Source organism: Nicotiana attenuata, unplaced genomic scaffold, assembly GCF_001879085.1.
Source record: "Nicotiana attenuata strain UT unplaced genomic scaffold, NIATTr2, whole genome shotgun sequence".
NCBI lineage: Eukaryota > Viridiplantae > Streptophyta > Magnoliopsida > Solanales > Solanaceae > Nicotiana > Nicotiana attenuata.
Window position 1 is genome coordinate 167,529 of NW_017672329.1, and position 14,877 is coordinate 182,405.

General features: G+C 34.3%; 2 protein-coding genes and 1 non-coding gene across 3 annotated transcripts; 1 reads left to right on the forward strand and 2 right to left on the reverse strand.

The window, feature by feature from the left end:
* The first annotated feature begins 464 nt into the window (after positions 1 to 464).
* On the forward strand, positions 465 to 3,955 carry LOC109212772 (SAP-like protein BP-73). The gene is made up of 3 exons (XM_019376451.1): positions 465 to 618; positions 2,954 to 3,298; positions 3,417 to 3,955. Exons 1-3 carry the CDS (start codon positions 516 to 518, stop codon positions 3,746 to 3,748), a joined length of 780 nt encoding a protein of 259 aa, XP_019231996.1. The 5' UTR covers positions 465 to 515; the 3' UTR covers positions 3,749 to 3,955.
* A 797-nt stretch (positions 3,956 to 4,752) lies between these two features.
* TRNAE-CUC lies at positions 4,753 to 4,825 on the reverse strand. The gene has a single exon. It is a non-coding gene; the product is annotated as a tRNA-Glu (tRNA).
* Positions 4,826 to 11,549: 6,724 nt separating this feature from the next.
* LOC109212770 (subtilisin-like protease SBT1.7) lies at positions 11,550 to 13,878 on the reverse strand. Its single transcript, XM_019376448.1, has one exon. It carries the CDS (start codon positions 13,606 to 13,608, stop codon positions 11,701 to 11,703), a length of 1,908 nt encoding a protein of 635 aa, XP_019231993.1. The 5' UTR covers positions 13,609 to 13,878; the 3' UTR covers positions 11,550 to 11,700.
* Between the last annotated feature and the right edge of the window lie 999 nt (positions 13,879 to 14,877).

Consider the following 14,877-nt stretch of genomic DNA (forward strand, 5'->3'; position numbering starts at 1 on the left):
ATATACTCATGTACTATAAAAAAATATTTAAATATATATTTCGTTATATTTTGGGTTCAAATATACCCCTGCTGTAATATTATTGGTTCAAATATACCTCTTTTTTGTTAAATTTGTCCAAGGTAAACATCCAATCATGTGTGACACTAATATTTGATGAGCTGGGTGTCACATGTCATGCCAGCTCAACGTTGAAGGTTCACGAATAAAAACATTATATTTGGATATTATTGTTTTTTTTCAAATAAACAACCCAAAAAGGGTCACTGTAATAATTAGTGAAGAATAAACAAGCCAAAAATTTCAATCATCATCCAAAACCACATTCGGATTGCTCGTACTTGCAAGTTGCATTTAGAGGTGGCACGTGACAAAAATGTCTCTTTGTGGTCAGCCCACATACACGTATTCTTTTTTTGTGGTGGTGAATGAATCAATAAAAATAAGGAATCTACTGTATATCTACTCATAATTTCTTAAGACTCGAAAATTAATTTTCCAAGAAAAAGGAAAATATGGGTGTAGCAGCAACTGCAGTTTTCTCATCCAATTCCATATCTCACTTGCCGTCCTTCTCTGCTTTATGTAAACCCAAGTTGGAAATCCGAATAGCAAAAGGTACTTTCTTTAATCAATTGCTTTATGAAAATATTCTATGAAATGAGTTAAATGAGTTGTGCTCTTATTCATTCTTGGATTATTGGGAATTTAATTGGGAACTTAGTGTAAAAAATTGGGTTTTATGACTATGGGAATTGCAAGCAGGATTTGTTCAGCCCATTTACCTCAACTTATTTTGTGATTTGAACATTGATCTAGGTTGGAATTTAGTACTAGTAATTAACTAGTAGATGTATGTATGTATAGCTCTCTAGAAACCTTTGTCTCATAGTAGGACTCCAGGTATTTGTGGAAATATACAAGCGAGATGTAAATCCCTGCAATTTTTGTTAAAGCTCAAGGGGATGACTGATATGCTTGAGGTATATATTGCAGTGAAAACTGATCAGTGAGTTAGTTCATTCTATATCTGTGGTTCTAGTAGTACACTAACTGTAGGAAATACCCAAAACCAAGCCCTCACCTTTAGCAGTAATACGGTTCTTGTACCAAGGGCGGCTCAAGCTCATATTTGGCCTAAAGCCAAAGGTTAATATGAAAGCCTAAATTTTTTTAAAAGATTATAATATATATTTTTATTTGAAGTCTATTCTTCTAGCTTTTTGAGATACAAAGTTGTTAATAATTTTTTTTATAATCGATTTCTTCCAATAATTTCTTTTCAATTGATATTATAACCAGCCCATTTAATCTTTCTTGAGAAATTATTTATATATTTATCAATTTTAATTTTGAAAAACTTGTTATCGCTGAAGAAACTGTTATACGAACTAATAACATTATTCTATAAGTAATATAAATATTTGGAAAAGAATCAAGCCGTTTTATTTGATCGAGTTTATAGTATCTTCTATTTGTACTATTTTTTCTTGTCAAATCAATTTCAATTCGGACGTTAGAAAATATTTTCATACTACCCATTTTAAGTAAGCCAAATAGTTACTTTATTTACATATTTACAAAAATTTCTTTTGTTTTATGAAAAAGTCTAACTTTATACTAAAAACTCTAAATTTTATTTTATTTAAATTATTATATATCAATTATTTCTAAAAAATGGGCTCCCAAATTTGGGGCCTAAGGCACACGCCCTATTTGACAAGGCATTAGAGCTGGCCCTGTCTTGTACCAGTCGTTGCTATCCTTTGGTTTGTCGAATTTTGCTATTTTCTGATTTTCTTGCAGCTATGTCTTTCGGGGGTAGGGGAAGGAAGCAGGGGTGAGGGGAAGAGTTTTAACATGTAGCTCAAAAGTAATTATTTAGAGTAAAATCTACTAGTACCTTTTAGTTTTGAGCTACTAGGATTCATATGTGTGTTGCACATTGCACAGCCAAAATCCAAAATACTCGTCAGCTAACACTTGCTACCAAGATTAATGGAAAACCACTTCCTTTGTCTATTTTCTTTGCTGAATCAATGTGTCTATTGTGTATTTGTGTTTCACGCTTTTTAAGACCTTGATTCAAACCCTCAGTCTCAAAAGTTTTAGCATGGATGGATAGATACCATAAGGCCATTAGCTATTAGGTATTTTGTATATAGCAGGATCACTAATCCTTGTCTCAACCATCTTTTCTTGGTTGGGCTTGACTTAGCTTTTCTGACCTTATAACCTGTCATCAGCCTCCTATGCTAAAAAAAGGGTCGGTTGGCTAAATAAAAAAAAAAAAAAAAAAGAGCTTCCTATGCTGTATTTTTCAGTCAGTTCGGAATACTCATCTCTGAGTTTCTCATTTTCATGAGAAAAACCCATGCCTCCGTTATGGCTTTCGTACCACTTATGCATGCTCTCCTTCTCCCGCCGTCCCAGTCAAATTAGGGCAAAACAATTTTGAACGTCGTCAAACAAGCACGTGGCTTCTCTTGCTAATTTTATCATAGTGGACTTTGTTCAACATCAATTCGTTTCTTATTCATCTTGCATCAAGAAAGGAAATTATTCCTATCTATGTCTAAATCATAAGGAACCATGAACACATTTTCTTTGATTCCGCGGACATATTCGTTGGGAGATTGTTGGACTCGATGAATTTATAGACATATTTGAACCACAGGTAATCTCCTTTCGTTGTGTTCATGCATATTATTATTATTTTTTCGCTGAGATGACTTTTTGATAATTGGACATACAGTTGTATATGGATCTTGTGATTATGCACTTTTAGATACTTTTTATTTCAGTCCACTAGAAATGATAACACCCAGCACCATAGATACGCTGTACATTTCATCCAGACATCACAATGGGGAAACATCTTATTAGATGGCATGAAATTCTGGAAATTTAAACTGAGGTATTGATTTTTGATGCAGCTTGTTCAATTTGGCAGAGATTGCATATGGTCCTTCCGTGAGTACAAATCGTTGGGATTGTCATTGTTCAACTCTCTCGACCATAAGAGCTGAGGGGAGCAGGCGGCGGAAGTCTTCAAAAGATGCTACACCAGGGAAAACATCCAAAGGAGATGAGATCAATATACAGTCATCCCCCGACAGTAAATCATCAAATTCACTAAACCAAGAAGAGATCATTTCTCTTTTCAAGAGAATACAATCTTCAATTTCAAAAGGTGATTCTTTAAGTTCCAAGAAAAGAAGTACCAAGTCCTCTGAAGAGAAGCCCACTATTGACTCGGTCTTGGAAATCCTTCGTCATTCGAAGACAGAGTCAAAAGGTAATGAATATCTTTCAGTTTTGCCTCAGCCTGTATCCAGCATTTCCCTTTTTCCCAAAATTAATCCTAGTGCAAATGATAACACCTCAGTTAGATAATTACCTCTTTGCTTTTGAAGGTACAACTTCAAATACGAAGGGTGATAAGGGGTCAACTCATCAAAGAGGTCAAAAGGAACCAAAAACAGATTATTCACCAACATTAGATCCAAGATCAACACGCCCACCCTCAAGCTTTGTGAAAAGATCCCCTCTACAATCACCATTTAACTCCAAAGAAAAGGTTGAGCTCAAGACGGAGACATCACCAGGTGATCATGGTGAAAGGGAAGCTATCAAAATTGAGGATATGAAACTTCCTCAGCTTAAAGAACTGGCAAAATCTAGAGGACTTAAAGGTTATTCAAAACTGAAGAAAAGTGAACTTGTGGAATTGCTCATCAGATGTTGAAGACAATGAAGACATGATTAAGTCGTCCATCATGCTTTACACGCTTGACAGTTAACTGAAGGACTAGTCTCTTTTTCATATCTGCTTTTTTCCATGGAGAAACAAGATGGAAAGGCAGAGTGTGGAGTTTAGCACATTCATTTGTTTGTTTGTAGCATATGTTGTCTCTAAGTCTAATTGCATTTATGATCTCTTTCTCAAGTTGCATACTTTCGCTGCTCCCCCCCTCCCCAACAATTTACTTGCTTTGATGGTTGAAAAGGGGTAATTATTCACATGCTAGCCCGTTTTGGTATATTAGACGTGATCTGTAGCCCGAGGATGGAAGATCATCTGCCCAACCCAGCAAGTAGATGGCCAGCACTTCCAGTTGCAGTGCAAAACAGATCATAGTCCAGTTTCGTTTATTCTGTTCTTTCACTGCAGGAAAATGGTGAAAGGAATGAAAATACTCAAATTCTGATATTCGCGTCCAACGACCACAAACTGGTCTGTCCTCTGATAACACTGCTGATTCAGTTAGAAACGCTTGCCATATGTGAAGACTTTTGAACAAGAAGCATTCACCTTTTCAACTTAGGAAATGGCTTGCAATAACGGTGTTATAATTCTAAAATCTTGTTTCACACTTGAAGACTTGGAACTAGAAATATACATTAACAGGTCTGGCAACAAATCTAAGTAACGCCAACCACAAGTACATCCAAGTATCAATATCACTGAAACAACTTATTGTGAATAATGCCTGACATTTCTGAAGAAACAAATAATACAACAGTTCTTAGATAAAGAAAATCCATTCGACCAATTAAGATCACATTACAGGGATCCGGTGAATGAATATCAATTATCAGTTCAAGCCTACGCATATTCTTAAGTAACAGATATAAAGATGCTAAAATCCACTTTATTGTTATAGGCGGGGACTCATAGTATAATATAGCGCTAACAGGTTAAACTGGAAAGTCAGAAAATCGAAAATATGAGAATATTAAAAAAAGATATTCCGTTGCCGGGATTTGAACCCGGGTCTCTCGGGTGAGAGCCGAGTATCCTAACCGACTAGACTACAACGGATTTGCTTTGAATTGTGTTGTTTATTTTTTAAGTAAGTAACTAAATATTCTTGTTTCCTATTGACAATCGCACTCAAATAAGATAAGGGCCTTCCTCGAGAAATTTACCACGCCTAGATATAATTATTTCACGGAAATATCGTGATAATTTACGGGGAAATTTCAGTCCCTGCTTTTTAATTTTATAGCCCATATTTCAATTTACATCCAACTAGCCTAAAAATACTAGGCTAAGATTCAACATCCAACTCCAATGGGTTCTAGAAATTACTATTTAATTTTTAAAAAAGATTACTCAAGCTTTTAAGTTAATTTTTGAATCAGTAACTGTGACTCAAATATTAGTTCAACAAACCAATTAGATGGTGAAAATTAAATTTTTAACAAGCTTAACATGTGGGTTTAAATTTCGAATTTGATTTTGTGAGAAATTTGGAGTTGGTATTATTTAGTCTTGTTAGAAATAGTATAAGGGGGTTGTATATAAAATTTGAAGTCATTTAATGGAGATTTGGTCTGGTTTTGAACTAAAATTGAAACTGAAAATCGTGGAAGAAGTTCGTCTACAGACGCTTGTATAATATAATAGTGTATAAGATGTGTTTATATATTCATATATACTATTATACAAGATTATACATAATTATACAAAAAACTGACTTCGTCTTCTTCCTTGCGTCTTTTCTAAAATTTAACTCAAATCTTGCTCAAATCTACTCCAAATGACTTCAAATTCAAATTTTGAACTCCTTTTGATATTTTCAATCAATTGGAACAATACCCAATTTTCTTACATTGTAACCAGGTGACACAGGATAAGAAGCAGCAATGGCGGACAATCCCTTGAAGCATATGTAGAAGATGTGAGAAGAAGAGAGAGTGAAAGCAATGGTTGTGAGAACACATATTTAACTCCATAACTTTTAGAAGCAATGGTTGTAAGAACACAAGTTTTGAATTTGCTAGTGCTTTCAAGATATGTACAATATGGGATAGGTTGGGTAAAACTTAAAAACATAGGCCATTTTCTGTTATGGTGTGAAGTCATGTGTATTTCTTGTAATTCTTTCATAATTTTTACTTGGATCAATTTATTTGTGTGATTAACAATTGCATTTAAATTGTACTGCAACTACCTCAATCTTATACATAGAAAGAACTATTGTATATCATTGCTGCTTACATGTTTCACAACATTTCAGAAAAATTATACACATTTTCTAGCTCATGTGCTATGCTAGATCCCGTCTTCTTTAATTTGTAGGAATTCTATCTCTGATAGGTAATGTCTTTAATAGATCCACTTCAACATTGTATATAGTCCATCTTCAATATGTAGAGAGTGAGTTTGTTTGGCATTCGATTTTGATTTTCTTTTTTATTGCTTTTGCTTTTGAGTTTTTGTATGATTTTGAAAACTTAGTTTAGAAAATTTCCAACAAAAGTTTTGTAAATGTTTTCCGTGACTCCCTCAAACAAGCTACTCTTTTAAAAAATTGAAGAGAAAAAAAAATCTTAAACTAAATTCTGTCTCAATATTTCAATATTATGTAGGAGATTGACCACACTTTTAAAGCAATCTGCTATTTCAACCTCTTTATGTAGAAATTCCTAAGCATTTCTATTTAAGAACTTGCCCTTTTATAGTATGTGCCTTTTTCCCAAGTCACAGGCTAGATTAAGATTCTTGGAAGGAGCTTTCAGATAGCTTCAAAGAACAGTTCACCTGATGACAAAACAAAAAGATACAGTCACACATTGCATTTTTCTATTTTTCTATTTTTTTTTTTTTTTTTTGGGCTTAAGAATCAATATATAACTAAATCAACCCCAAGACAAGTCAATCCAATAGCACATCATTATATTTTATAACAGGAACAGCTTGGACAAGAAAAGCAGACATCAGATGTTACATAGAAGTATCAAATAAAGAAGAAAAATAGAATGTAGCTCATATCATGCCATATTATGTGAATATGGCATGGGATTCCTCAGAATCTCTTATAAAGACAAATGATTTCCTCATCTAAATAAAAGATGAATGATGTAAGAACTCATGCCAACTCCAGGATTTGAAGGTTCAAAAGTCATTGCCATATTAAAAAATATGATCTAGCCAAAAGCCAAAAAATACAAATTCAATGAGGCGAAGTGTATAATGATACTTATCTCAGCCAAAGGTTATATTATTTGTCCGGATTGATGCTTCCATCTAATAGTATCCAGAGTATTCTAAAATCGACCAAGAATTTGGCCCAGATCATGTAGACGGACGCAGCAATGGTATGAGTCAAGCTGGTTTTATGTACTAAAAACACTCAACACCTTGCAATCTGCAAGACGTGAAATAAGATTTAAGGCAAGAAACTATGAACTCTATTTACCTAATCTAAAACTTTTTACATGGAAAACCCATGGTAGCACAAAAGCTATTATCAGGCATGCTATCAACAAGTTACAAAATGACTGTCTACGCCAACATCCTCTATCTCTTTCAGCTGAACTAGTACCACTTGCAATAGATCTTGCTTCACTCCGCTCTTCAATAAATCTATTGTCGCTGACACCAGTGACATTTTTTGCAATCTCCCCACAAATTTCACACAACCTGCATGATGATAAGTTCTAAATATTTCCTCTTGTGATGTTATTTGGCACATACAAGTCATATCGACCAGCATAGAAGACAAGATAAATTTTATTGAGAACATTTAAGTACAGTATCCGTATACACATTCCTATTTTCAGTAAGATAAAATTTTCTACTCTTGAAACACATGATTATCCTATGCTTCAATAGCTCGGGAAGAGGGGTTTATGGTTTAAAGGGAGCTCAGTTACAGGAAACTTGCAATTCCTATTTTTCCTAACCCGTTAAAATAAGTTATAGAACCCAGAGAAATTAACCAGATATACATCATTAAGATTTAAGAATGTTTTGCAACCAAAGGACAGGACTGCAGGGCAGCTGGCAGAACTAACAGCCAGAGAATGTAGTTTTCCTTTTCATTTCTCTCGACTAATCAACATAATTCTTGTGGTACATAAAAATAAAATGACCTAGTTACTAAATAGAAGGAAAGAAAATATTGGTGGGAGTTATGAAGAATAACTTCAGCATCACTTATTCCAATCTCTCGTTTCCCCTCGAAGAAATTTCTTAACCTAAGCATATCTTAGGACTGCTACATCTTACTGCTGCTGTTGGTTGTGGAGGACCAAGTGCTTAGAAGATCAGTACACAAACAAAATCCGTTGAGTATGCAGAATTTGGTCTTCGATATGCAGTTCTGCAGGATGTGTTTGACTGTCAGCACAAGGTTTAAGTTAATAAAAATGAACTATTTTTATTAGATTTTAGATCTATTGGATAATGCAAAGGACCCTACACCTATTATCCATTTAGGGGCCAAGGTTCCTCATAAAAAATTGGATGGAGAAGAATTCAAGTATTTATATCAAGTATAGACACAACAATAACAATGCATGACCTGAATTCAACTCTTTAATACTATAGTTTAATTATAAGAGTCTACCAAAGCAATAACTTTGGCAAGGGGAATGGCGACCATTTCCAATCAAGACAAAGCTTTAAGCAGAAAATCTTCTACATCTAAGTTTAGAAATATGATTCACAAGTATATCAAAGTTAGCAAATTCAACCTGGGGACACGATAAGATAAAAGCATACAGATTTATCTTCAGTCAAATAACAGTTGAAGTAAACAATAGTAAGTAGTAAACTTGAATATTATGGTAAGTAAAGAAAAGAAAAGACAAAGGGAAAAAGTTGCTTATTTCCTTTAAGTTTAAACCAAGTCTCTGCACAATGAGAATGAACAAATCCAAGCTCTCCTCTACACTCACAACCAAGCTCAATCAAATCTACCAATTTTTTCCCACCTTCAAATGTATCCAAATGGCATATCCTACACACCCTTTGCAAATCACCATCCAAATTCTCTCCAAATTCCCATTCCCACTATTTTCAAGATTATCATCCAATCTGATAGTGATTACTGTCTCCAGAGCTCTTTGATTCCCAGTATCTATCTCTTTATCCATAACTTTTCTTTTTCCTTTCTTTTCGTTCAAAATCTCACTTAAATACTCCAAGAAAACAGCTCCACTCAATCAAACAACTGAAAGGGTCAATGAATTGGGAAATGACAAATAGAGATAAGAAGGTGAAGTTCCATAGAAAACAGCACAAAAAGAAGGGAAGGACGTTTCTGTTAAATTTGTGGAAGTCATTTGCTATGAAAAGTTCAAGTTTCCCATGATGGTGTCGACCAATTTGTACTCTTACTATATATATAGAGAGAGAGATATGAAGAAGCGCGGATAGAGTAATCTTAATGGGCTTTTAATTAGATTTTCTTGACGTTCAGGTTAGCACCTTAGAGAAAGCATGCTGCCATTTCTTGGAAGTTCGAGGTAAAGCCAGTATATTTGAGAATTTTTGTTTCCTTAACTGTGAGAATGTAAAACCCATACAAGGACAGAGAATGACGGGGACTTATAGCTTATTTGGACAAGCTTCTTCCCCAAGCCAAAAGTGGGTTTTTTTATTTTAAAAAAGGTGTTTTTTTTCCTTCAATTTGAGGTGTTTGGCCAAGCTTTTTTTTTGTTTGGGGGAAAAAGGTATTTTTTACTATAAGCAGAAGTCTTTTTGAAGAAGCAGAAAAAAGTAGTTTCTCACCAGAACAGAAGCAGAAGCAGTTTTGACTTTTCTTCCTACTAAAATACCCTTTGCAAAATATTATATATACCAATAACCTTACTTAGTTTAAACTATTAAGTAATATAAAATGACTTTTTGCGATGAACTTTCATATTTATTGAATGATTTTTTGATATATTTAAATTATCTTGAAAGAATAAAATACTTTTCAATCTTATTTTTATATTTTACTTAAATAAAATAAAAAAATTAATTATTATCTTTAATAATAATATTTGTAATTATTTATCTACTTATATAATATTAACCATTAAGCAAATCTCTTGATGTTCTTATTTGTAATTTGACACTTAATAGTTTTGGAAAAGCTTGGCCAAACACAAATTATTGTTCAAAAGTAATTTTCAAATCGATTAGCCAAACACAGACTACTTTTCTCCAATACTTTTGAAAAAAGCACTTCTGATTTTTCAAGCTTGACCAAACATTATTTTGCTGAGGGAAATTACCAGCTATGTCCATTTATAAGTAGCTCATTACAAAAATTAGCCAATTCATGAAATATTACTAATATTAACCAATTAGCTATTTGTAGCAACATTAGGTCAATTTTTTGCTTTTTTAGTGGGTGTTATTAGAGTAGATTGGATACATCTTAAAGAGTTCGAAACTCAGTTTTGGGATGATTTGGTGAAGTTTTGAGGTGGTTTGAATTGAAAATTCGAAGTAAAACTCGAACATGAAAAAAAAAAAATGATATGTGTATCACACTATGTATCATTTGTGTATCACAGATGTATCATATTTGTATCAATTATGTATCACATGTATATTCATATATACCTGTGTGTAAGATACATGCGTGATACATTTTTGATACATGTATCGCAGAAGAACTTTTTTGAACTCGATTTAATTACGAATTTTGATACAAAATCAGTCCAAATCACCTCCATTCTTCCTCAAATTTTGCATATTGACTTATCTATATGTTTTTAATGAATTTCAACTATACCCATTGAAAAAAGTTCATTTTTTGCTTAGACTTTTGAAATATTATATTTTTTTTGTATTTCTTTATCTTATTTGCTATCTCATCCATGAAATTTCCTTTCCATCTTGCATCTAATGTTGCTAATCACGCTTAAAAATATGGAGGGAGATTTTGGCATGTGATTCTTTGAGATAAAGAACCTTATTTATTTAGTTTTTTAATTTTTATATGTGCTTGGCTAGTTTTGGTAGTTTATGACTAATTGCTAGAGGTTGGTAAAATGAAAGTTATATGGGACATTTGTGTAAGTTTCCCTTTTGCTGACCGGGGATAGTTTGCACTGCAAACTACCATTTCATAAATTGGCTGAAACCCAAGGCCAGTAATGGGAAGAAACTCAAGCTAACCGTAAAGGCCCAGCCCAACAATGTTCTCTCTATAGAACAAGGCACCAGTAGGGTCTTGCACTGTCAGATGCGATCTAACACCATTCTAAACCTGATTGTAGTTACGAAAAAATCAGATCAATTTACTATGAAATTCTTCTTTATTTTCCTCCGTACTATCTTCTTTAACTTTAATTTTTTAAAATTGTTCGATTTTATTATTTGAAGGAATTCAAAATTGGGCTTTGGTTTGCAAATAGGGAAAAGCTTTTGAAGAATAGCTCTGAAATACTCGCAGGTTTTCTGTTGGGTGCCTCCAACGTTATACGACATTATAATAAGTGTATAATGTTGTAGATTGAGTGTACAAAGCAGGCAATGCAGGAAACATTATACTGGATGTATAATGTGTTATGCGGCTGTAAACTTGAAATATAGCTACCTAGTTGCAATATGGTGTGTTGGCTGTACTTCTGCGCAAATCCCTCATTTTTTTAATTAGTGCTCTATTTGATGAGGTAAAAAGAACGTATGTGTGAATTTACTACATACTCTTTGGCTTTTGCAAATTAAAAGTAAGTAATTGCTGTTTAAATAAGGATTAGGAAAGGTTAAATCTTAATAATATAAGAACAGAGGAGTTGCCAGTTATATTCATATCAACGAAATAAACTCATTCTATTGAATAATTTATAACAATCATTGTAATAACTCCATTTCCCCCTCCCTAATCTCCCAAAAGAAGAAGAAAAATTCCACATAACTTCCAAGAGTTTATGTCGAAAACGACGGGGGAATTCACCACTGATATACTACTCTAATCTGAAAACTGCTACTGGACTCCTAACTGAATACTTGGTTGAAGACCATTTTATGTATCCTTGGGAAGAATCTGCAGAAACTGAACGCTTAAATGTAACTTTATAGGACAATTTCTGGTTCGAAGCTGAGAATTTCAAGGTGGTAGGCTTAATGCTCAACTTGACACCTTTAACTCCAAATACTTCAACCGTGTAAGTCGAATTAGCCTCACCAACATTAGTCACAGTCCTCGTATACGTTTGAGCAGTAGATCCAAGATTAATGGCAAATGAAGGATAGTTCAACTCTGCTTCAGCTATGCTTGATGTGCAACGCACATTCCTTCTCACAATAGCACTAACTTGGTCATCGGTGTAGTTTAAGCCACATAAGTAAGGCACATAGTCTTCAGGCCGGGTGTCATAAACAAGTCCGGGATCATTTGCCTTTGATGGGTTCACGTGCCCTGATCCAATTGAGAACAAATCAGCAGGGTTAAGTGTTTCATCCGGAATTGGATTATTCGCAAGGTTAATGAAATCAGCAGTCGTCATGATTGCAGACTTAATTGCAGCTGGAGACCAATCGGGATGTGCACTCTTTAACAATGCTGCTACTCCAGCAAGGTGAGGACAAGACATCGACGTTCCAGAAATGATGTTAAAAGTCGACTTAGAAGATGTTTTCTGGCCCACAGAAGTTGGCCACGCTGCAAGAATATTCATACCAGGGCCAATAATATCAGGCTTTAATATGCCCTGACTTATCATTGATGGTCCCCTAGAAGAGAAGAAAGCAACTGTTGGCGCGTTCTTGTCTCCAATTCTCGTTCCCTTGAATGATATTGTTGCAACTGGTGCTGATGTTGATTTTGTATAGTTTAAGATCTTTTGTCCATCATTGTAACTGATAAGCGTTGCAGGAAGGACATGAACATCTGCAAATGTTGTGTAACCACGAACTTTTATGTTCATCAAAATCATGGCAGCACCACCCGCCTTTTTCACTTGCTCTCCTTTTTGAACTCTAGTATACATGACACCACTGGTATCACACAACACTATTTTACCCTTGACATCAAATGGGGCCAGTAATTCACAACTACCGCCATCTATGAGCGGCAATAATTTTCGTGAGAAGTTTCTTGGTTGAAATACTGATTCACCCTCATATTGTTGTCCATTGCCCAAAACAGCTACTGCACTTATCTTTCTATCTGTTGTGCTAGCACCAACAGTTAGCAACCAGGGGGCTGAATTTGATACAGTAGCATTAAATGGTCCGCTATTTCCTGCCGAACAACTTACAAAAATCCCCTTCTCAATTGCGCTATATGCTCCAATTGCTATGTTATCTTCATAAAAAGGTACAGGTGCTGCTCCAAGGGAAATGGAAAGCACATCCACACCATCTCCAATGGCTGCATCAATACCAGCAACGATATCAGATTCTTGACATCCATCGCTGGTACAGACTTTGTACATAGCCACATGAGCACGGGGCGCAATGCCAGAAGCAGTGCCATTAGCACTACCAAGCAAATTGGCACCCTCCACAAAATTCCCAGCGGCTGTGCTTGAAGTATGTGTCCCATGTCCCTCCTCGTCGAAAGGTGACAGATTGATTGACCGCGCAAAATTCCGTGCTCCAATAAGCTTGTTGTTACAGACTGTGAGATTGAACTCACATTTGCCTTTCCATTTGGAAGGGGGAGGAGGCATTCCGTTGTCATTAAACGAAGGGTGTCGTGGAGCTATTCCAGAATCTAGCAAACCAATAATCACACCTTTACCAGAATTCGAGGCATTCCACAAGCTAACATTCTGGTGCAGGCCAAGGAAATCTGGACTGTGTGTGGTATGCATCTGCAGTACCCGTTGGGGACGCGCAGATACAAAACCTGGTTTCTTTTCCATCATCTTCACTTCATCTGCTGACAACAGAGCAGCAAAACCGTTAAACACATGACGATAAGAATATATAATGCGCGACGAGTGTTCAGAATTTGTTGAAGTTGTAGGCAAAAATGACTGATGCCAGAGATATAAATCGTCTGAATCAGAGAAAAAAATATCATCAGGAAACTCAAGATGCACAATGTAAGTTTCTAAATCATTTTGATTTGTAAAATGACCAGCAATTGTTGCTGAAAAATGAAGGATGAGAATGCAAACCAAGGTGAAAACAGATCTAAAATCCATGGTTTTGAGGTGATTATCACATTGAGCAAAGATGTGCATATATAGTGCTTTTTGTGCAGTTCAATCAATACGTAATCTGCACTGATTACGTCCTTTTTTATGGATGTTCCAAATTTGGTTCAATTGCATTAAACTTGTTATAGCGTAAATACTCCAAATTTTCTTCCTAATATGTATGTCTAATCGTGATTTGGTCATGTATTTCTTATATGTCAGTAAATCAAAGTTTCTGCTAAATATCCCTATAATTAGCGTATTTAAATAAGAGTTTGATTTAGAAAAAGAATTATTCTACTGGTAATCTATAACTAATAAGTTGACTGAACAGACACTGAAATAAGACTTATCACACTTGGACTACGCGAGGCTGTTGTTTGGTTCAACTCAATTTAATTTTTTAACCAAATTACCACAATATATGCAAATCAGAGATTCTCATGCATTAATTTTAGCAGATAAATCAAATCACTAATTATGCCCCATTTATAGATATGGATCAATTAAATATCAATTAGACATTCACCTTACCGTATAAATTAACTATAGTAGAAACAGTCAAAGATTTATTTATTTATTTATTTTTATTTTTTTGTATATTTGCAGAGTATATTCGTGATTAGATTACAAATCTCTTGTGGTCAACAATTTTATTTTGTGCTAGAAAATCGTCTTTAGCTATTAAATAGGAATCTGATTTAGAAAAAAAATTATGCTAATCATAACCCGTAATTAATTATTTGTTGACTAAACAGACAAAAAAATAGTAAAGATTATTAATACAGAATTGAAATTCTATCAATTTTAGAGTGGTGACAATTGGCACTTTAATAATTGATATTTAGTTGCTTAAAGTTAGAATTGAATTGCAAAGCTGGCTATAGATATCCTAACAAATGCCAGTACTCTCAATTTGTATATTTTTGTTATTATAAATAATTTCGTTAAGAATACAATTGAGAAGTTTAAAATTAAATTATTTTTAAATAC

Bases quoted from the DNA above. Each gene is read 5' to 3' on its own strand.
- LOC109212772 (XM_019376451.1), top strand. From the start codon at position 516: ATGGGTGTAGCAGCAACTGCAGTTTTCTCATCCAATTCCATATCTCAC. The intron at 619-2,953 runs GTACTTTCTTTA...TCAATTTGGCAG, and splicing joins GGAAATCCGAATAGCAAAAG to AGATTGCATATGGTCCTTCC. The intron at 3,299-3,416 runs GTAATGAATATC...TTGCTTTTGAAG, and splicing joins TTCGAAGACAGAGTCAAAAG to GTACAACTTCAAATACGAAG.
- LOC109212770 (XM_019376448.1), bottom strand. From the start codon at position 13,608: ATGATGGAAAAGAAACCAGGTTTTGTATCTGCGCGTCCCCAACGGGTA.